This window comes from Hippocampus guttulatus, chromosome 7 (assembly GCF_054856545.1).
Source record: "Hippocampus guttulatus isolate MCC_2025c chromosome 7, RoL_Hgut_1.0, whole genome shotgun sequence".
NCBI classification, from domain to species: Eukaryota; Metazoa; Chordata; class Actinopteri; order Syngnathiformes; family Syngnathidae; genus Hippocampus; species Hippocampus guttulatus.
In genome coordinates, this window is record NC_141267.1 from 12,598,195 (window position 1) to 12,622,279 (window position 24,085).

The following is a 24,085-nucleotide window of genomic DNA, read 5'->3' on the forward strand; positions in this document are numbered from 1 at the left end:
TAAAATGTTTATTGTCTTTTGAAAGAACATTGAATGAGCGAGGAAAAAAAAATCTTTTTCAACATTAAAGATAGACATTTCAAGGGCACCTAAACATCTCACGTGCTGTCACAAACCCACTGAATTTGAACGTGATTCAAATATAACTGTTACCTGTGTTCAGGGTGGGAAAAAAAAGACTAAAAAAAAAAAATACCACTCACAGGAATGTGCAATATAGACTCACAGAAATAAATGTAAACAGTGAATGGGCAAAATGATTTGGATTCAAAGGGCAAAAGTTTGTATTTGTGTGATTTTCGCGGAACAACAACGTATTTTAATGGCCTTCTTGCATATTGTCGACGTTGCCTTGTGAACCCGATCGTGTTGACCTGTTGGTTTGATTACATAACACACAGATCCTGAAGACAAATATCGCATACAGTAAGAGCATGGCAAAGGCCTCCACTTTCCTCAGTGATATAAATGTTAACATGGCAGAACACCAGCAGCCCCTCCTTCCTCATTGGGACCGCACTGAGTGCAGATTGCAAGCAAGGGACATTAGGTTTTAGGGCCCCTTAATTCCTGCATGACAGTGGCTCTGAGAGTTGGGTGAGGGAGGGTTGCGGTGGTGGTATGGTCCGCATACACCCACACACACACACACACACACAAACACCCACACACACAGACACACACACCCACACACACAGACAGGGCTGGTGGCCGTGACCCAGAGCGCCACCATGCCAGCAAATATAATGAGGGTTAAAGAGGCGGTCATAGATGAGGAAGAGCTCATCAAACAGGAAAGAAGAAGAGAGAAGGAAAGTGAGAGGTTGATTAATCAACACTCGACTCACTCGCACACATTGACTCCAACACAATCTTCTTCCTCTGACGTGTATTTAGAAGCTCATTATGGCGTCCTGTTAAAAACCCAATAAAGGCTAAAGGCTTTTGCTTCCGAATGAGTACGAAATTAGTCCAATCTCCAGGATGGAGAAAACCAAATAAATAAATACAGCACCTTATAATTTTATTATGTTATATTATATTTTTAAAAAATCATATATATATATATAATATTATATATTATAATTATAATATAATTAAAATGTTGTACTTGACTTGATAATAAAAATATATGAATATATAAATAAATCGTTTTTCTTTCATAACCCATTTTTTTCTATTTAGAGCAAATGCTACTTTTTTTTTTCATAAAAATTGTGTGCATCCAATTTGCATCTGCGTTGTGTCTTACCGGCTTGGGTGCAGTCTAGGTGGGCTCCTGCGCTGTGGGGGCGTAATGGGGCGGATTTGACGTAGCACCTGCACCAGCAGAGGTCGTCGACTGTTAACATATCAAGAGGTCAAAGTTGAAAGGTTAATAACTCCTCTGCTCGTGTGGGCGCTAGGCCAGTTGGAGGGGTGACGCGTGGGAGGGAGGGTTGGGGGGGGCAAGGCGCTGGAAGACTGGGAAAAAGGGAAGACTACTGTATATTGAGATTAGCCATCTAAGTGGCTTTTTGTTGAGACACCCAGTCAGGAGCAATGAAAGAAAATATTTGCTTTCATGAGCATGCATCTACATACCGTTTAGTCTTGTGTGTCTGTTAGCCCGCACACGCAGAAAAGTCTGTATTAAAGAAAAACAGCATGTCATAATACATGAGTGGTAATTGAAGTAAAATGCCATTTTGGTTAAAGGTTGCAGGTGTTCGGCAGCAAGGCGGATGTAGTGGTTAGCATGGACGCCACACAATTCTGAGGTCTGGGGTTTGAATCTCTGTTCAGGTCTTCTTGTGCGGAGTTTGTACCTTCTCCCTGTGTTTATTTTATTCCAGCTTCCTCCCACATTCCACATAAGGTAAATTGCATCACCTGAGAGAAACCTTTCAATATGGCCCACAACAGAAACGTTTGACACGCCTGACGTCCACCAATCTGAACAGAACAATTATTTGATATGGGCTACAACTGAACGATGATATACATTTTATATTCATGCATATCATGTCCCTTTATTACTTTTGTATCAAAAATAAAATCACCCTGTTACTAATTTGGACTAAATTAAACATGTACAGTCACAAACCAGCAATTTGGACCGGAGAGGAAACGTGAGCTCATGGTGACATCTGCAGTTGATTTCTTCTATTTCCCGACAGTTACTCTATTAGGAGCTAAGCGACTGGTGAACATATTACTTGTGATTGTTGGCTGCAGCGAGTGATCAACTCGTAGCTCATAAAACTTCTCAGTCACTGGCACCACATCAAGACCAGCAACAATGTTTATGATGTCCCTAACTACCCGCAGTTTTTTAGTGCATAAATGAACAGAACATTTGAAGGCAACGCCTGCAAAATCAATGAACCCTCTTGATCCTACACTCTGGCCCCAACATTACGTACCCCTGAATGTAGTGAGCTCCAATTAAGTACTTTATTATAAAAGAGAGAGGGGAAAAAAGCAATAAATTACAGTGACAGAGCTGTTCAACATTATATGTATTATTGTGCTTTGTATTTTGTCGTGGTGTCAATCTGCACTGCATCATTTTGTCCCTCTTAAAGTATAAACTAAGTATTCAAAAATCGAATGATGTGTTCTCGCTCCCACATTTCAAATGATGGAATTGGAAGACTCTAAATTGTGAATGTGAGCATAAAAGGGAGGGTTGTTTGTCATTATGTGCCCTGCGATTGGCTGTTAACCGGTCCACGATGTACCATGCCTTTCATCCAAAGTCAGCTTGGATCAGTTCGAGGACACTTGCAACCTTAATGAGGACCTGTGCTACAGAAAATGGATGGAGGCTGTTTTTTTAGAAGAGTTTATGCTTATGCCCTCACTGGCCGGCCTAATGTTGAGTTTATTATTTTATAGAGATCATGTAATCCTAATTGGTCGGTCTAATATCAGATTGAGGTTGAGATAAACTTTACCTGATATCGGTCAGAGTGGATGTCGTCAGCCGGTCGAGGGGGTGACGTCGGAGAAGCTCCTTCACGTTTGATGTGCAGAGAGAATGAAAGAGACTAAAAAAAATTTTTTTTTTTTTTAAAAAGGAGAGCTTTCAGGAGCAACGGATTCAAGGCAAATCATGACGGTCTCATCTAAGTGTTTACCTTTGGCGTCCTCATGAGGTGGTCATGCTGCACCGAAGTGACGCTTGTGAGAAGAAAGGTAAAAAATACATGAGCACCCATGCAAATAAACAATATGAAACATATACAAACGCACACCAATCCAACATGCAACAAAACAAACACAATATGGCTCGATAAACACCATCTCCTGAACAGCCGGCTTTATCTGCTCCAAATTTGCATGTATTGTAAGAGTGTGTATAACCTCCTTTCAGATCTTTCACTCAATCTTCCTCACAGACAAGGATACACATACATGTCATGGTTTATCTATACACACACACACACACACGTAGCCACACATACAGTGTCCCTGTGGAACAAGTTCAATTTGAAACCATTACTGTCCACCAAGTGGTCTTTAAGCAGATTTGGAGTGTAATGTCTTTATTGGAGAGATCCTTCTTACGGTCAAAGCAGCAGCGTGTGCGTGTGTGTGTGTGGCTCATGTGTTTTTTCCAACGTGTACACAAGCAAGCATGTTAGCCTCCGAGCATCTATTTGTGGGACATTATTTGCCGGCTGCATGATTTGTGGCCAGGAGGCTGAAGCCTGAAATATGAAATATGTAGAGAACAATGAGGCAGCTTGTAAACATTGCACACAGGTGATAGAGACGATGGGACAAACCACTTGAGGAAACTACAGGGGTGTGCGGGTTACTGTTAGAAATACTGTTTGCACTAATTATCGGGACGACAGAGCAGAAAAATGGATAGAGCTGGAAGTTTTCTGCGTATGTCATGATACATAAAATAGCATGATGACGTTTCGATAATGATATATGAACATGTTTTGAGGCTGCTGGGATTGTGGCACCTGATTTGAATCTCGCCGAGTTTGGCTAACTCCTGTTCCATATGCTCTTGCAGCTCCCCTGGTCGCAGAACGCTCTGACACACTGGACACACTGGAGCCCCGGCATCATAGATCACCTTCACTTTGCCACCTGCAGATATTTAAAAAATATATATATATGGATTGATATATATGTTTGAAACACTTTGTTGAGACCGAAGTATCCTACAGACAGAGAGTGGAGGCGAGTGAAAGAGGACACACACACACACACACACACACACACACACACACACACACACACACACACACACACACACACACACAGCACAGTGTCTCCCTGCCGTCAGTGTCGACATCATAGGCTGTCAATAGGAACATTACCCAGGAGGACCGCTCGGCCCATTGGGCCCCACTGATGGATTACTGCCATAAGCAGCCAGCTGGGATCCCGAGGAGCTCCACTATATCAAGATTTTACCTAGTAGATGAGGTGATTTACTCCTGAAAGCCATCAGTCACTGAGCGCTAGTAGGCAAGACGTACCTAATTTGCCATCTCTGTACAGAAGAGGGAAAGCCAATGGTTATCGTTTTTAAACTAGATTATAACAAGCAGGGTTTGTGGCGAGGAAGGACCCGATTATCACTTTGTCCAAAGAAAATGTGTTGATAAGAGGCGTCCTATAACATCAATAGCACGACGTGCCCCGTTGATGCACAACTACATAGGACAAAATATCGTCGAAATAAAACGGGGGTGGAAAACAGAAAATGGTGTCCTTGGGAGAGTGACGGTTCTCCTTGTCTCCCCGCCTCCCCCTTCACACCGTTTTTTGCATCCCCTCGCGGAAGCCAAAATGACTTTTCCCGACACGCATCGAACGTTGTTGCGCTTTCTGCGCTCCGCCGCCGGAACATGTCGGCATCAGTAAACAATGAAATCTCGGTGCTGAAATTGAATTTATAACCACATTACGTGCACAGATAACGTCTCAGAACGGTGCCGCGATAAGAGCAATGGGATTTGATTTTCGGGTGCTTTATTGGTCCACTTTTGGGATTCCACTCCCCAAAGCCCCTCCAACTGCAGCCTCACCCGGCATCCTTCACCTCTGATCCGCACCAACATCAGATTAAATGTGTGTTTTGTTGGAGTGTGTTTGCTGAGTCGCTGCTTGTGCATAAGTGACAGTGGCTGGTTCACCACCACAACCACCGCCACTCTTTTTACACGTTTCCAACCCCCCACTCCCGCTCACATAAACGCTGTCAGTTTCAGTCAGACTCAGACCCTCTTCAGCCTGGGGGTTCTCAGACACACAACGGGAGGCTGTAAAACCTGCTTGTGAGGCTTGTAAACGGTTCCCTCACTACAGCAACCGGCTCGGATGGATTGCTGGCGCGCCGTAGTTGGGTGTTGCCCAGTTTGAAGGGCGCATCATCGAATGGATTCACTGTGTCTCTGATTGTTTCCTTTCTCTTTCCGAGAGGTGTCTCGCCAGTTCAGAACCTCCTTTTTTGGCTGCCGAGGATACACTATGTCCTTCATTTGTTTACTTCAAGTGTCATGCCTATAAACTTCACGTGCATCACAAGGAAAGGTCTTAGTTTTCCGATGTGTTGTCGCGCATTATAAAATTAGGTGCAACATAAAATAAAAGCTGCATTCCAGTCTAATTTCAAGTCCAACATAAGCTGGTGGTGGCTGGTGACGGTGACAAGTGCATTGTCTAGCGATAGATTAATTGCCACTATGGATGAAGCACAATCGGCTGATTGATCGAGTGTTAAAATTCATGTTAATTGCGTAGGATCAATAGTTGAGTAAAGTATTAGGGCAAGTGAGGCAAAATATAGTGAACTACTTAGAGTAGCTGCAACCAAGTAGCAGGTGATTAAATCTTAACTACTCATATGTCAAAAGAAGTACGATATTAACAGAAGTTGAGGTCTATCCAGTACACAGACCTCCGAGCTGCATTATTTTGCTCAGTACAACAATGGCATTGAAACTTCAGAACCTTCTGAGGTACTTCCATCCAATTCCAAATAATATCTTCAAAACAGCAAATACAATCGTCAAATAGATCATCGAGGAAAAATCGGTAAGATCACAAAAATAAAGGGGTCACCAGGTGATGTTTAACAAGGCGAAATATCAACGTATCTTAGCAACACTTTAGAACAGGGGTGTCAAACTCCGGTCCTGGGGGGCCGCTGTCCTGCATGTTTTCTAACTGTAGCAACACACCTGATTCAAATGATCAGCTCATTAGCAAGCTCTGCGCAAGCCTGACATTGAACCTGTTCATTTGAATCAGGTGTGTTGCAACAGGGAGACTTGGAAAACATGCAGAACAGCAGCCCTCCAGGACCTGAGTTTGACACCTATGCTTTAGAAGAACAAGTCGTGCTATTGTTGGTGTGATAGTATGACCAGTAACAACATACATACATCAAGATCGTACAGTGTGTACTAAAATGTGGCAGATGATATTCCATCAAACTTCTCCTGGTTGGAGGTTTCAAATTGAGTTATCAGGAGCGCTCCTAATTTCTGCCCCCCCCCCCCCCGCCCGCCTTGTAAAACTATATGTGTGTCGTGGGTCACAGATGCACAATGTTCAGTACTCAGCCCTGCAGAAACAAGATCAAAATCCCTCCCAAAAAAAAAATCCTCAAAACATCACGTTCCCTCCCCCTAAGGGGCCTGGTAATGGCCGATGCCAGCGCCCATATGACGGCTGCCACTTCAGCAGATGCAGATGGAGCAAAGATGCCTAACGTGACCTTTAGTGAATGCCACATCACATCAGGCCGGGACGTCACCCGTTGACATTATGCCAGGGCATGAAAAGGCTGTTCTACGGAGGGAGACATAGTGACGAGCGACGCTAAACCCACCGGCCCCCTCCCACTCATTCCTGCTGGCGACAAACCTGTGGACGCGGTATAATCTTGATTGACACGATGCAGACCAGACAGCTCTGAATGGCAGGAGACACGCAAGCAAACAACCGAGGCGGAGACGGTGCTTACTTTGCCACAAGTTGGGTTTTTCACTAGCAATAAAGTGCTGAGACAAGTCGGTCCGAGCGGCACCATTACACCAATCATCAAACAATTCCTTCAAGCACAACAGAAAACCTTCTATAAAGCGGTAACAAGCACAGACAGACTCTATATAAGCAGTAGGCATGTGGAGATTTGGAGGGGGGAGGGGGGATTTTCAATTAACGCCTGGTGTCAAACTCTGCACCAGTTGGTAAGTGGGCAAGTCCTTGGCACACTTTCAGAGGAGACGAAGGCCTATAAAAGCCACTGGCTCCTGCCACACCTGTGCCACGCCCGACGAGACTGCCTGCTTCCAATCTAAAAAGCATCATGCAGGATATTAGTCAGGACTTTTTGCCGTCTGTGAGGTAGAGCTAAGCTCAACAGAGGAGGGGGGGGGGGGGTATGCGGCCCGCCATTTGTTTTTTTATTGGGGAAATAATGGCCTATTGAGAAGTTTGGTATTTAATGAGCAACATAACAGGCCCCGTAGTGAGACATCTGCTACCAGCTCATTTATTTCCTCCACTTTCAAAGCTGCTTTGAAAACGTGTCGTCCACTTGCCTTTGACACAGTGTTTCGAGATATCTGTGTTCTCTTAATTGCGTGACAATGCTGAACACGGCCAAAGGAATTCTTCTGCAAGGCTTGACCTCAAATCGCCTCTCTCCATCCGATCTCATTTCCAGCACCCTTCAAAAATATCCCTCCGACCGAGCAATCTATTGTATTTCATGTGTTCAAGACACTCGCCACAACCACGGCAACCTTTGCCCCTTGCACAAATCGATGCCTCGTTAAATCGCTAATGATCATTCATTGACTAATAAGATCTGTATCAACCTCTTGTGGCTCATTGATTGGCCTTTGTCCTCGCTAGTTCTTGGGGATTTACGTGGAGCTGCCACATGCGATGGGAGGCAACAGCTGCAAGTCCTCGGGAATCAGATGATGAAAAAGCTCCTGGTGGGAATGGACGGGAATCCTAAAGCTCAAATGGACTCATTCTGAGGCACCTCAGGCGAAATCCCTTTTTCTCTCCTGACCTACAGATCAATGGACATAACCTCTTTGACCACGGGTCAATCAGCACACAAGCCCAAATTTATCTCAGTCTCCCTCTCACCCTTTCTCTCTCTCATCTTGTCCATTAGTCACCACAATTGTTCAATCAGGTGCGGGTGTGGCCCGGCATGCATGCGTCCAATCATGTGGTTGATGGAGAGTGGACTGGGTGGCCGCTCGACTCTGCGGCCACGTTTCCCTTCCCAAGACCGGCGGGCGAAGGATCGAACCCTGCCTCTGCGCCGTTCCGGCCAATCAATCTGGCCCTCATTGAGATGCATGGCTCAATGATCTGTGATAGTGAATTACAGATTGGTGAGAGCTAGTGCAAGTCAGGAGCTGTCCTTAGTCATTTGCGGTGATATAAAGCTACTTATGTTCTCACTCACAGCAAATCTACACGGGAGCTTGAAGACTTTTTCTGCGGTCATTTCCTCACTTAAAACAAAACAAAACAAAGCAAAAAAACATAACAGAATAATGACCAGATAACTACAACAGTCAACAATGTGAAGTCATGGGAATGAGTCACCAACTAGCAAAAACATTTTCCAATATGACATGGGACTCTAACAACGTTACGTATGAACACATTACTACATTTCACAAAAGATATCATTGAAGGACAAAAAGACCAGCTCTGGTAACGTCTTGATGAGTGACTGACTGATTCTATTGACTAATCTACAGGCTCTATCTCGCTGCCCTTTAGGTTTTATAACCCTGCGGCTGGTATAACAAACAAAGGGTCTCAAAAAGTGGTTCTGCACTCCTGAAATTATTATGGCACCCTTCAGAACGTTTGCCGACAAAAAAAGCTGTACACTGAACTTTTTTTGCTCGGTGGACACGGGGCGTTCTTCATTGTGACAAGTAGAGAGCTGAAAATACACATGTAGCATTAGCATTAACTTTTAGCCCTTTGCATTAGTCAGGAGTAAAGGTTTTCTTTCCTTCTTGTTGACAAAAAGGATTTCCTCCCTTTTTGTTAGCAAGAATACCTAACAGTTGTAAAAATTAACAATGCAGATAAGACACCATTTAAAATGTCATTTCCTTTTATGATGCTCCTTTATTCATGCATGACCAATCCTTGCTGATCTGCAACCAGATACAGACTTCAGGTGCATCTCAGTCAAGTTGTTTCATTCTTCTTCCCCCATTTTTTTTTTTTTTGCATGTGAGACGCAAAGGAGCTCTCACTTGGGGCAATAAGATGCCTATATCCGCCTTTTGCCAATCCATTTGCCGTGCCATCAGTCTGACAGGGTCAGGAAAGCTAGCGAGTGCGGAAAGAGAAAGAGCAGTTTACCAGTGGCCTGTCACTCATTGTGATACAATCAACCGCCACTCACTCTGAAATATACTGTCACATTGAATCACAGTGCCGGTTCTTGAATCTGTGTCAACACAATGAATCCACCTGATGCAATGCTTTGTTTGAGTTCAAACAAAGTTGTGAGTCTCCCCTGCTTCTCAGTTTTTTTCATTCTTATGAAGGAATCAATCTTCCTTCTGTGTACACTTGCTTGACACATCCTATAAAAAAAATAAAATAATAATAATAAAAAAGTTTATCCTTAGTTCATGTGTAACTTGCCTACCGGCGGATATGATTGGCCCTGCAATTACTTTTTGAAAGTGTGTAGCAGTTTCCAAACTTTCTTTAAGTTACTCTGACACAAGGGTTCAGCCATTATCAAGTAAAGGAGCGTGTTTTGAAAAATGTTGACCATTCGTTTAGTTTTCGTGAGGGAGATTGAAAATGATATGAATATATCAGCCATGGAAAAGAGTGATTGTCCGCATTACATGCAAACACAAAATCGTAACACAGCACAGAGGCAAACAAAGGGTGCTTTTTCAAACTAATCTGTAAATATGCCATTTTATACAGTTGACAATAAGTACATGTACTCCAGCCACCTTGAAATTTGATCCAAACGAAACAAATCCCACATTTGCTTCTCCCTCGCACACACAGCTAACCCTCATACAACATGTGGTGCAGGTGAAGGTATTAGCTATTAAGACGCAACACTCCACAGGTGAGTTGAAAGCTCTTTAAAACCACCAGCATACTCCAAGAAAGCAAATAAAATGGTCTTACATTGTATCAGGGCTCATGACCAGAAAAACGGCCCGCATCCGTCTTTCCCGTCAGAACGTTTCAGAATGTCAGAAGGGTGTCGTTTACCTCGCCGTGAAGGTTTTCAAGCCTTTCGGCCTCATCGCAAGACATCATTAGAGCTAAGCCGCCACTTGGCCCACCGCCCGCCACTTCACCAGATAACATCCGATACTGTCCAAAACACAGTGTTGAATGCTGCTGGCACCTAAAAAGAAAATGCACCTGGCACTCTGTGACGCACCTGTGTTTGGGTTAGTCACACTTCCTAAAGGACGCTATTGTGTCTGCCTGGATGAGCAAATACATGATGGATCTTATCGCCAGCAAGCCACATATGCAGCATATTTAACAGGAAGTGATTGAGAGTCATGTGTGTGTGTGTGGGGGGATTTAAACTGCTGATCAACAGAGTTGAGATGATAACTGACCTTAAATCACCTCAGATTTAACAAAGCTCTCTCATAGAATTTAATAATCATCTGAATGTGGAGATCCTGCATATCCCTCTCATGAAGTTTTCTGTCAGGAAACCAACCAAAGTTATCATAAATAATTAAAGCTCACAAAATTTGGAGATACAGTACACACTTTTCACCAGTCACCAGTTTTCAGCATGTCTGCTTCAAAGTTTGGAGTGTTCTGGGTTTTTACTCTTCTAGCTTTTATTATATTAGTTATGAAAAGCAAGATTCTAAATAGATGAGTAGTTAAGCATAATCAGGTGTCTTAACACTTTACACAGCACAGACGTTATTTGGAGAGTGTTGGGGCCAATTTAATATTGGTAAATATTTGGAGTGTGTTCCATAATATTGTGCAATATTGATCTATTGTATTTGCATATTTGATCATTTAGTTAAAATGAGTTAAAGAGAGATCTTTTTATTGTACAACCGTTTGTTTCTTAAAACCCTTGTGTAGTTATTTACATGCAGTTTACGTGTCCGCCTATGCAGGCTGTATCATGTGTTCCGCGAAAGTAAATAATCATAACAAATATACAATAGACAGTCCAAATTTTTTGATATGGGCATTCAATTGAAATTGTGCACTTGGACCTGCAGTGACAATGGCTTCAATATTTCAGGATGACTGGGGACAGGCGTGCCAGTATGCCAAAGACCAAAGTTCTTCACACTGGCGCACTAATGTGTGCATGCACTGATGACTGTATATCACTTCCACATAGACCTAATATGTAATCTCAGTGATCTCCTCGTCAATAAGACCCTCCAAACTGTCAGCAAACACAGAAGAAGAACAAAAAGGCCTGCGGCGCTGCCTGCGGGCATAGATCTTCTCGCTTGTGTTCTCCCTGAGTGAGGTCAACACAGGAGCTGCTATCACTTCAAGCTCTTCTACTTGAACCACCAGACGCTTTGACCTGCTGCTGCGGCTGCTAATGCGGTTGGATTCTCACCAGCCAAAACGGCCCACCAAAAGTCCGAGTGTCTTGGAGGTTCTCTCGCATGTATTTGGAATTAGATCTGGAAAAAAAATTTGAGAAGTTGTGCAGCTTTCCACTAAGATGCTGTATATCATATTTTGTATTACATATTCTTCATTTCGTTCAATGAATTGACTAAAATATTAGATCAACAGCAGACACTGTCCAGTTATAAAAGCAGTTCCTGAAGCAAAAGAATCAAATCAATACCAAGATGGCGCTGGCACGAATGGCGGCCTGGATCACACACTCCCGAGTATTTATTGTCTTTGTTTTTGTCATTTTCGTTCTTTTTTGGGCGACTCTAAGCCAGCTACTGAGAAGACTTGTTAAGCAATAGAGAGTCTACTCACTGATTTTTCTTTCTCGCAAACACACCCAAACCCACAAGGCTGCTCTGTATTGAACATGGAAGCGCCGTCGGAAGAAGGGGAAGTGAGCCGGTGTGCTAGTCAAGATACATCGAACCCCGCTCCCATCGATCCATGCTAGTCTAGGTTCTCTTCCAAACAAGATTCATGAACTTTTTCTCAGAAGGACCAACAAGACCTTTGGAAGTTCTGGCAGGACTGGCAGACGATCTAAACATGTTTTTCTACCGATTTGAAAAGGACACCTACACTTCCTACACCTGCCCAACCCCACCAGACTCTGAGTTATTCCCAACCCAGACTCCATCCATTGCCCTACTTGAACAATTGTCGGTGATCAATATTCCACAGCACCAAACACTTTAAAGCGCTCAAGGACTTTCTGCATAATTGCACACCTCAAGTCGTACTACAATTACTGCTTCCGGTCACTTAGAAATGGTGCAACGATTATCTGCAACAACTGCACAACCGTCATAGTAATGTATTGCACCACTGATCACTTTATCTCTGCTCGATGACTCTGCGCATTATCGCACAGCTGTCAGTGGGTGCTACCACTGCACAATGGTACCCTTCCATTGCGGAAAGTCTTTTGATATTCATATGTCATGACTTTGTTTGTTGTAGTTGCTTGTTATTGCAATAACAGTGTAGCCTATGCTACTGGAGACTAATTCCTTGTGTGTTCGACATACTTGGTCAATAAAGATGTTACTGATTCTGATTGCAATTCAAAATGAAAATCATCAGTCTTCATAAATCGTGTAGTCCTCTATCGTTGCCTTATTTTGAAGTGCAACATTGGTACTATTAGCATTAAGACAATCCAATGTGTGCATCCCATAATTATTCAATGATTGTTCCGTAATTTCACTAATAGAGTCACGGCTGAGACAAAAGGATATGTGAAACGGACTCTGCTGTGTGACCCAGCCCGGCGGCCTCACAGCAGGCCTGCCAAGCGCTGCCTGTGTGGTCTATGGGGACAATTAGCACAATCTCCATACTAATGACAGTTTGTAATGGACACTGCTGAGCCTGTGTGTGTGTGTGTGTGTGTGTGTGTGTGTGTGTGTGTGTGAGAGAGAGAGAGAGGAGCTGGTTGCATACGCGCATATCTGTTGGTGTAAATATGCGTCCCCTCTGGTGTGTGACAGTGCACTGAGTTCCTGTGTGTATATATTTATGTGAGTGGTCAGTCAGCAGTATTTTAGCAAAGTGCTCACTCCTTCCCTTCTTCCCTGTTGGCTTGCAGGTCCAACCCTGATGTCTGGCCACTCATTAGCACCATAATAAAGAGTTGGGACGACACATAAAAGGTTATATACTGCTGGACGGCTGTTTTCCTACCAATTATAAAGCATTTGATTTATGGCCCCAAACTCAATTCTATTCTCTCAGGAGAAAAGCGGGGGAGAGTGTTTACACCCCTTGTGCGACGGGGTCGATCATGGTCAACTTTGACCTTTAAGGCAGGAAGGTGATTCGAGGATCTGACCTTTACGGGGTTGTTAGGCCATGGCCAGAATGTCAAGCAAATAGTAGCATTACAATTAGTGCATCAGTAAAATAATAATACTGTACTTAAAAATACCTTTGCAAATCTCAGTTCTGCACAATGTTGCACGGTGCAAAAAAATAAAGCGCCGTTGTTGTTTTAGCAATTCAGAGAAATTACAGTAAGAGGTTATTTTGTGAAGTTGAGCATTGGCTCTAATCAATGTGCATGTGAAAATTATATGATATGAAGATACTCTTCGGTACATTGGTTATGTAAAAAACATACACATGCACATATTTTGTCCTTAATAAAAAGTAACATTTTTGTTCTACATCCAGATAGGAAGTGTGCGGTCCAATGCGGTCCTCCCATTAGCACTGTTGAAAAATTGTGGCCCCTCTGCCATCGTATAAGTTGTCCATCCCTGGTATACGTCGATGCTATCTGTTTTACTTCCTGAACGGGGAAGACAAAATGAAAAGTTAAAATGGTTAAAGCTGTCCTCACCCAGGCAAGATGGTAGCTGGCACACGAAGAGGTTTGCAAACTAACATTAGCGAAAAGACCGAACAGACATACCTAATCATCTGTATCACAACAAATTATCCATATAAAAGCTCATTCTCACAGAATAAAACAAACAAAATATTGTAGAACCATCACTATAAATGTGATTTACATTTTTTGCTTGGTTCGTAATTTTACAAAGTCATATTAATGTTTATTAGCATCAAAGTCAAACCCCCAGTTGGGGACGGAACCGAGCTTTTGTTGTGCGTCCTAATGAACATAATTCTCTTTCAGGCCTGATCACATTTCATATTATTTCACCAAGAGCTTAATAAATTTAATAAAATAATCATTATGTCAAATAAATGCATTATTCATCTTAAATTGACATAAATGAAGAGTTTAAAAATATTTGTGTTTTAGAACATGCGAAACCAACTTGTAGAAGTGGTTACATGAGCAAAAATGAACTTTTCCCTTCCTAAGTGTAACGTGTCAAGTTTGAAGAGTTCAGTTATAACATCATTTTCCACGCATGCGTACATCTTGACATGCTGCTTCATTTTTCATAAAATACTTTTTTTTTTAAAATGCAAACAATGGCTTAAAGTCGCAGAATGATGTCAAAAGATTGTGCACTGGAGGAGGTAAAGCCATCAAGCCTGGCATGCATTTTTGACACACTTGGCTTTTGTCAAGCTTCTCTACAGCTGGAAGATTCGCAAAAAAAAAAAAAAAAAAAAAAAGCCAAAGCGACATGTTGTAATGAGGTCTGTCTGACACAAGGCATACACACACCCAACACACACAATGACACACACAGAGTGAGCAGCATGTGTTTAACCTCGACGTTTGCCCTCTCTGACATGTCGATGGGCCCCGACACTGATTTGTTGGGCTCGGGGGACAATGCGAAGGATGCTGTGTGCATGCGGCGCGCCACTTCTGAGGAACACGCGATTCGATCTCCAGAAATCCACCCCCCTTCCACCGTTACCCCGACTCCTTCTTATGCACGCACACACATTTGCACACACGTGTGTGCGGCCCTTTGATGTGAGATGAGAAGCAGCTGCAATGCAGGTTGATCAGGTACTTGGACAGAGCGGCGGAACACGGGAGGAAACAGAGAGAGGAAAAAGGAAAAGCAGCCTCTGTTAAAACAAGGGTTTTTTTTTTAAACACCCCTTGGCATTGGTCTCATTATGAGCAACCCTTCTCCCCCGAGCCCATCACAGTGGGACACAGAGGCAGATGCAGTGACGACAAGATGTGTTATGACTCCTGATTGTTTAACAGGTGCTGATGGTCACCGCAAAAATGTCTCACTGCACACAAACACACATTAACACACACATACATATGTGTCCCCCCGCTACTGTAAAAGCCTCCTTCTAGACTTATAGCGATCCTGTCTGTCTCCGGCAATTTGTGTGGTCCACAATCTGACACGCACTCTTTTGGAGACACAATTGAGCCTGCAGAGACACTGGAAGACACACACACACACACACACACACACACACACACACACACACACACACACACACACACACACACACACACACACACACACACAAGTCTGCAGTAACATTCATAAATTAAAAAAAAATTAATATTTGCCAGTACTTCGTTTTTCAAAATATATAGTGAGAGTAAGCTGACACAAGTCTTGAAAGAATGAAGGCCATGCCCATTAAAGCGTTTATTACAACGGAAGGGCAAATGCAAGCCATCAAACAACACTGGTCAATTTCCGATTTGTTTTGATTTGGAAACAAATTTTTCAGCAGAAAATAATAAAAGTAGAAATATTCTGCTAGCGCATATGTTGTATTTTATATAGCATTTACATGAAAAAAAATAATATAAAATACTCATGCGCTAACTTCAATAAGATACAGTATGATGAAATTATAATGCAAAAGTAATTAGCATCATAAATATGTCTTAGTTGTCATAAAAGTGTAAAAAGAAGAAAAACAAAGCCATGACTTATGAGCAGACCACTGTCCATGTGGCACAGACACTGGAATCTTACTTAGTTCATAACATTGATTTATATGCTTCTTAACAGCACTTGTTGAGGCTCTTTTGGAATAGGTAACGCAAATAAGAAAAAGCTAAGAACAGGAAAATTACTTTACGACTGCTGAACTAAGCTCTTGCATGTGTTCTGGCGATTAGGAACATTAGGATTTATTTATTTTATTATTTTAATTTGATTTTTTTTCCAAAATGTGTAAGTATAATAACCTCTGGCAACTGCCATTTGACTTAATAATAAATGCCACCAGCAGATTTGTTGAATTAACAGTTGTGAGACAATAGTTTACTCTTACTGACATAACTGAGAGATCTTGGCAATCAGAGTAACCTCTCAAATACTGCAATGAAAACAAAAAAATCTTTTATTGAAAAATCACAGATGCGTGCGGGGTTTAGTTTGACAGCGATGAAGGGAAATGTGACTTTGAGGGGAGCAGTGACCAAAATGTTGCACACTGCACGGCCACACACGGGCCATATCTAAATCCAAATACATGACAAGTAACATTCCATGCTCCCTCTCTCTGACCCTGATGGAAAGGATGAAGGGATGGAGGGAAAAACCACTGAAGAGTCCCCCCCCCCCCCCCCCACCCACCCTCCTGCCAAGATGAAAGTCTCTTTTACTTGGGAGAACATTAGGAGAACAAACTACCATCCCCACAGGAGGGGAAACAGTCAACACATCAAACACAACCAACCATTAATATTGTAATTCTTCTCCCTGGAGCGTTTGAAACGCACAAGGAGACTCCCAGTGTGGTCAGTTTGAGAGCGGCTTGAAAAATGCACTTAACAGTTGCGCGTGTGTTGCTAGCTTTCGGTCAGAATGTGGATGTTATACAGTTTTACACCTTAAATAAGCATTTGGTGAGAGTTGCCATTGATGTGGGGAGTGCTGATGAGGAGGTGCGTACATCCTGGGAATAATAGCGCTGAGTAGATACGAGATGTATATGCATGAGAATTGAGTGGTTGCTATTGATCCCCTTGCGGTCTGCCAGTGGGATGTAAACACTGTCTTTCAACGGGAAGCTCCACTCAATACGAGCAGACGTCTACGACAAGACGCTGTCCTTTTTGTCACGTACGATAGAGCTTGCATTCATGTGTCAATATGCCAAACTTATTTTTCTATAGACATAAACAAGCATGTATTGCTAGCAGATGACAATTATGAGAGTGTTTTTTTAAATTTAGTCAGACTGTTAATAACTCAAGATGACTTTGTTCAGTACAGAAAACATTCTGGAGATAAATTAACACATGCATGCACACACACACACACACACACTTTTGGGCCCATTTAAGCCACGTCTGCAGCAAGCTTAACGTATCAAGCTTCACCGTGACCAGTAATCCATGGGACAAATCTAACATGGAACTACGCAGTATTGATTCTGTTTCCACAAGCCAAAATCAGGCAGGGAGTACTGTGTGTTGAATTTAAATACCTCCCTTCTATTTTTGGTAACCTTTGAAAATATTGTTTTATACATAATTACTGTAAGCATTTTGCCCCAATAAATGCTTAGCTAGTCCATCAGTCCTTTTCACTGGGAGCAGAACAGGAGAGTTTTTTTTTTTTTTTTTTTAAACTATGGACTGGGACTGTGACAGGCTGAGATTTTTTTTTTTTTTTTGTGGGAGTGTCATTGGACAAAAGTAAAAATCCACTCCAGTGTCACACTCTAGTGCAAGCGTGGAAAATGTTATGTTAAAATGAATTTAGTCTATAAAATCTCATAAAACGGTAATGTTTGATTTGCAGTCAGCTTCAGTGAATTTTCTCCAACACTGTTAGTTATAGTCCTGTCAAGTTTAATGCATTTCTCTGGGTTGGTAAATTTTGAACATTTTCGAGAAAAAATGATCAGGCGCCAGTTGGAGAACTGCTGTTGGTATTTAATGTACATATCTATGATTGCATTGTTGTTTCTTGGAGAACTTGTGTCACTGTGCAAGTGAAGAACTTAAGTCTCCTAATAGTCTCATGTGCACAACGCCCTCCAACATCTGGCTCTCTACCAGCTTTGGCACCCTAATGACACAAACGCACATACCAATCATCTGTCAAACCTGGCCGCTGTCTTCCAGTTTCCGTATTTTTGTTCCCGGTAAAGGGCCATTTCAGTTTCGGGTCGGCCCAGCAGCAGAGAGCATCTCCCTGAGGAAAATAAGCACGACTCGCTCGGCTGCAAGCATCTGCCCTTTGAAAGGCAACAAGACTGTTTGAACAGCTGTCAGCGCACGCCAAGCATCCCAGACCTTAACTGATAAAACTGAGGAGACTCTGGAAGGGAAAAATCAACAGAGGTAAGTCACTAACAGGGCAGATGGAGGTGTCCTGCCACCATGATGCACGGGCCAGATGAGAAGATTCGTCCTTGCCAGATGTGGACACTGACTGACCTGAGAGTCCTGCAACATTCGGTAAACCTCTATGAGATGTAATATAGGAGAGTGTATCAAATATTCTGACTTTTCAAAGAGTGCACATAGAGTGATGACTAGCACCTTGATATGCCACTTTAAGAAAATATTTAGTAATATATTTGGTTGTCACTGCAAGCTATAACATCTGGAGTACGGCTTTTCAGAATGAGGTGTAAAATAGTGTCATGTTCTGGGGCTGCTTTGTTATTTCAAAACCTGGACGAGTTGCTCTAGTCGATAGAACCATGATTTTACTCATTACCAGAAAATCCTGAAGGAGAATGTTGAGCCATCAGTTCGTGACCTCAAGCTGAAGTGCATTTGTAGTCTGCAGCAGAACAACAATCCAAAATAAATTCATCAGTCAACATCTAAATGACTTAAAAAGCAAAATCAGGATTTCGGTGTAACCTAGTCAAATTGCGGACTTGAATTGGACTGAATTGCTACGGCATGCCCTTGAAAATGTCATTCGTGATTGACAACCTTCCAGTGTTGCTGAATTAAAGCAATTCTGAAAGGAAGAGTGGGCCAAAAATATTTCCACAGAGATATGAAAGATGCATTTGCAGTAATAGAAAATGTGAGTGAAAAAAAAATCATCATTAAAAATGGCTTTTTATGTTTACTTGGGTTATCGTTCTCTGCTATTTATATTTACATTTATTTAATAGTCATAAATATTAAAGTGGGAAACCATGCAAAAAAATAGGAATATGAGAAGTGGGCAAACCCTTTTTTATGGCTCTTGTGTATGTGGCATTGCGGCAAGACTGAAACTCCAAAACGCAAACTATACTGATGAAAATGCCCTGGATGAAGCTTCACCACGAGTAGCAATAGAACAAAATAGCAACTGTGAGAATATTTGTCCATTGCATTTGAGTCCTCCGAAAAAACGAAGCAGCTCGATGGTACTTTTCCAACATTGCCAATGAGACGAGTCGACCAATGAGGAAAAGTTTGACTGGCTCGTCTAGCTTGTACTTGTTTGCATTTCGGTAGGTTGTCTAGTCTGAAACCTGCGCTCTCTCAAAGCCTGAGAAATTTCCAGGCTGAACACTTAAGACTTGAGGTCCTGAAGTGACTGTCTGTTAGTCAGTCAAGAGGAACAAGTGCATGTCAGACTTGCAGCAAGTGCTGGGAGCTCAATTGCATTAAAGCTCTTAAGTTTGCCTTCACTCCAGACTAATTGGATCAAGCTGGAAAAGCAGATTCCAATTTTTGTCCACCCCCAAACTTCAGCCCCGCACCCTCACTTCCCTTCCATCTTTTGTCCTTGTCAACATTCCCCTAAATGAGATTCCCAAAAACCAGGAGGTGAGCGGAGCACGCATGCACGGCTGCACAGAGCAAACACTGTCAGGCAGGCAGACACACCTCTCATGCCAGCACGCCGGCTGCCATCGTTTCGCGTTCCCTTCCAGTCCTTATTAAAATTCCATATTGAGATTCCTTCCTGCCGCTCCGCCTCCCAGGCCCTGTCACTCAACACAAAAATCGTCAAGTTTCAACAAAAAGATGCACGCATGTGAAACTTTTCTTAAAACAACTTGTTCCTATTCCTTGTCCTTTTTGCGTGGGATGAAAGTTTCCTTCAGGTGTATCTGAACCCCTCACGCCCTCAACCCCACCACTTCTGCCTTCACCCCCCCCCCCCACACACTTTTTTTTTCTCATTGTCATTATTTTTGATAGTGTCCCCTCTGATCTGACGAGCCTTTGGATGCTCTCTTCCCTCTGTCTTTCTGTGCACACTTTGAAGTGTCAGGCGCTCCCTGTGGCGGCCCCCGCCAAGTAGGGTTTGATTTCCCATCATGCCTAGCATTGTTCCCCCCATCACCCTGACCCCCCCCCCCCCCCCCCTAGTTCCGAACTCTCCCTCCCCTGTGCGTTGCGGTGCCCCCTCGTCGTCGGGCAATTATCCCCAGGAGTAATGAGGAGCGTCTCTTCCTTCCCCTGCGCTCTGACTGACACCTCTCCCACTCATTTGTCAACAAATCAGACGTCTGGTGTGGGCGGCCATATTTGCACTGAGGGTTTTTTTGCGCACGGAAGCTCGGGCTGATGCGCTTTGCTCTCTCTCACACTTTCTCCCTCTTTCATTTTCTCCATCCTCCTCCATCCCTTCCTCTATCCCTGCCACCTCGTTATCTCTGACAGGATGTCATTCCTCTTCCGACACGCACTCCTCCGACGTCTGCTCGCCATACGTTCCTGTGTATCTCTGCTGCTCAAGGAAAGTCTGACTACCAATAGGCCTAATGGTCATATGTGGCTAATGATCACTGAGCTAAACAAGTGCAGCTGTTCACATGATTTGTGTCAAAGTTGCTCACAGGCACGCGTAGAAAGCAAAAGGAAATATAAAACCCGCTACATGGTATGGACAAAAGACTTTGGAGACACTCTCAATCAATGAATTGATCAATCAGAGTGCAGGTCAGCCTACTCAGAATAATTCTTAATTTTATCGAGACATTTAGGGCAGTTGTAAGCTTTTCATTTTTTCTATACCAGCTTCACTGTGGCCCAGCGTATCAAGAACGGTCCATGAAGGTAATGTTTGGATGAGTTTGATGTGGAGGAATTTCTGTTCAAACACCTTTGAGATGAACTACAAATGAGATTATGAGCCAGGACCTCTTTTCAGGTCAGAGATCGAAGCATAAAGACACACATTTTGCCGAAAGTCTTCCCAGAACAGTGAAAGCTCTGAAATGGGTTGGGTGGTAACTACAAATTTCTTTCATAGACACTTCCATCGTTGCAATATAGAATGTCCAAATACGTTTTGTTTCACATTTCTGTCCAAATTAAAAAAATTAAAAAAAACATGTACCTTCAAATTTGTGTTTTTCATCCATCCTCTCATGCACTTTCAATAGCGTATTTTTACATTAACCACAGAAAATATTACATGCTCTATGTACACGTGTAGACTTTTGACTGGACACCAACTTTGCAAATATTTTGAGCTGAATCATGTCAACTTGATCCATTAAATACAGTAAGAAAGTTGTCCAAAAGGGACAGTATGTAAATTTCAGAGTTGCATAAATTGTGTGACTTTACACTCACTCTGCTCCCTGCGCTCCTCTGGGCTGGATGACGCCTCACCATCAGAAAGCAGACCAGACATGGAGAACAGCTTCCGCCCCGGGTTTTCTCCACTTTTAATGGAGCCGCCGGGGGAGCCAAAGTCAAATTCCTTACCCTCCACCTCCGAGAAGCAACCTTTGAGCCTCTTTGCCGGCGTGAAGGCCGAGTGATAACCGATCGGCTCCCTCTCATCATGCGGGGATGAGAAAGGTCGAAAGGCACCGCCGACCCCGCTGTGGTGGAGCATGCCCAGAGTAGAGCAGTCCAAGTTGGGTGGGGTGAACTGGGGGTGCAGGTGGAGTAGGGATGCCGGGAAGTCTCGGCCAGGAAAGGGGCCTGATACGGGGCCCTGGCGTTGATACATGGAGGCAAAGGTGTAGGATGCGGAGGGGAAGGGGAGATGGAGGTCTTTCTCCAATGAGGCAGGAACCCCGAAGGGCCTGGGCGCCTGACTGGGGACGGAGGCGTCGCGGCCAGCCTCAGCGGTGGAGGCGAGGACCATGAGAGCGGGGGAAGCGAGAGGAGCTGGCATGTAGGTGGAGCTGTCCATCTTGAAGGGGCGGTGGAGGTCCATTCACCTCCTTTTGAGCGGTGCTGAGAAAGAATAAAGAGAACATTTTTTTTTAATGGAAAGTGCAAAGGCTGAGAAATAATTAAAACATATCTACTCCCCCTAAAACTCATATATCATATTGAATTTAGTAAAATGCGCTTTGCTGGAACTGTAGGAGCTTTTTTTTTTTTTATAAAAGAGGTTTTCGATTTATTTTAATTAGAGATTGAAAATTCAAATTGTTAGCAACACGTAGCATTTCAATATGTATTTAAATGTGATTAGCATAAAACTGTATATATTAAAATAAAACTCACATGCAGAAACCTGCCAGCGTTACATTTAAAACTGCATTGATCAAAGACATTTTCTAAAAGATCAGATATGGCAAATTAAGAAAAATAAGGACGATATGAAAATAGATGCATAAAAACATTTTTACAAATGAAGAGTTTTTGACGTCTACTTTCAACACTGGTTTATATAATCAAGTACATAATAAATACAATAAATACAAAGCACATAATTACGGTTAAAATGATAGAATTATACATAAAGATGAAATATAACAGTTCATTCAGTGAGAACTGCTGACGTGTGAAAAACATTTCTCGTTTTAAACAAAACTTTATGAGACTTTCCCCGGTTTGTGGGGGCTTTTGCCGAACTCGTCAGAAGTTTTTGAACCAATTAGACATAATTGACATGAACAAACTTTCCATACTGTAGCCTATATTGGAACTGCAGTATGAAGCACTCGATTTTTAGTTTTTCGCACCATCAATCGTCAAATAAAATGTTAAGCGTCAGTTTTTCAGTGCCTTGACACTTTTACAGCGGAATGCGCAATCGTGTTACGCATTCAATAAACGCGCCTTTTAAACAATCAATATCCCAAATTAAGACCGATTAAACAGTAATCCAAAGTAGATGCGCACTCACTCTGATGAAGAACTCCGGGCGCGACGTGAACTCCACTCACTCTCTCAACTTCCAGCAGTCCACGGAGACGACACTTTCCACGGGCGGGCGCACTTCGGATCCTCGAAGCGTCCTCCTTTCTACTTCTACTACGGGATGCTGCGACAAGACTTCACCGGTGGCCGTGACTCTAACCGGGCTGAGTACATCAGTGGGCCGGCTGCGTGTCTGTCCGTGTCTCCCTCCTCCGTGTGTGTGTGTGAGACACCCCCTCCTCCCGTCTCTGCTTCTTTTCCAGCCCCTCTTTCCACCACTTACCCCCACCCCACCTCTCGCCCTCCTCGGTCGGACACTTTCAATTTCTCGCCTCCTGCTAAAGATGAATCAAGCAAACCAGCAGCGGTGACAGTATAGTACTAGTATACAATCAAAACCACTGCCGACAGGACAATCCCAGTTTAGTTGTAGTCATAAAACATATTTTAATCGACTTGGAAGATTTTCATATTAGACATGGTTGGGGATCACTTCCATTGAAAAGAGCCAAAAGAGCATCATATATGCAATAACTAGATGATAGGTGTGGCATGGAGAAAATTGCCTTTCACAGGAAGTAAAACTGGACACATTTTGTAAATCGGACTAATTCCAATTAAGAGCCAATATCGGATTTCCTGGATTGCCTACTTACATACTGCATAGTTTCAAGAGAACAGCATGGTGAAATAGTGGTTTGCACATTTGCCTCACTTTGGAATTTCAGGGTTCAAACTTTGACGACATTATTCCGGCGTGGAATTTAAATGTTCTCTCTCTCTACTTGAGTGGGTTTTCTGTCGGTCTGGCTGCAACCCACATTGCCAAAACATGCGCAGTAGCTTGACTGAAGACTCAAAATTGTTCATAGGTGTGAATGTGTGAATTTGTTTGTCTGCTGTTTGTAGCGCGCCTCTTGCCCAAAAACAGCGGAGAAAGCTGACTCTCTAAGTATCTGAATA

At 43.0% G+C, this 24,085-nt stretch overlaps 1 protein-coding gene across 3 annotated transcripts in view; it reads right to left on the reverse strand.

The window, feature by feature from the left end:
- The window catches only part of rnf220b (ring finger protein 220b), a 28,996-nt gene extending 5,635 nt beyond the window's left edge, over positions 1–23,361 (reverse strand). For 2 of the 3 annotated variants that reach the window (XM_086115685.1, XM_086115684.1), the window contains exons 1-7: positions 23,109–23,361; positions 21,593–22,207; positions 3,963–4,092; positions 3,123–3,165; positions 2,940–3,032; positions 1,585–1,627; positions 1,253–1,342 (exon numbers count right to left, since the gene is read on the reverse strand). In XM_086115685.1, the coding sequence (XP_085971811.1) occupies positions 1,253–1,342; positions 1,585–1,627; positions 2,940–3,032; positions 3,123–3,165; positions 3,963–4,092; positions 21,593–22,187 (994 nt within the window). In that variant the 5' untranslated portion in view covers positions 22,188–22,207; positions 23,109–23,361. The remainder of the gene's footprint in view (positions 1–1,252; positions 1,343–1,584; positions 1,628–2,939; positions 3,033–3,122; positions 3,166–3,962; positions 4,093–21,592; positions 22,208–23,108) is intronic. The other variant, XM_086115686.1, reaches the window with a different exon arrangement.
- Positions 23,362–24,085: the final 724 nt, after the last annotated feature.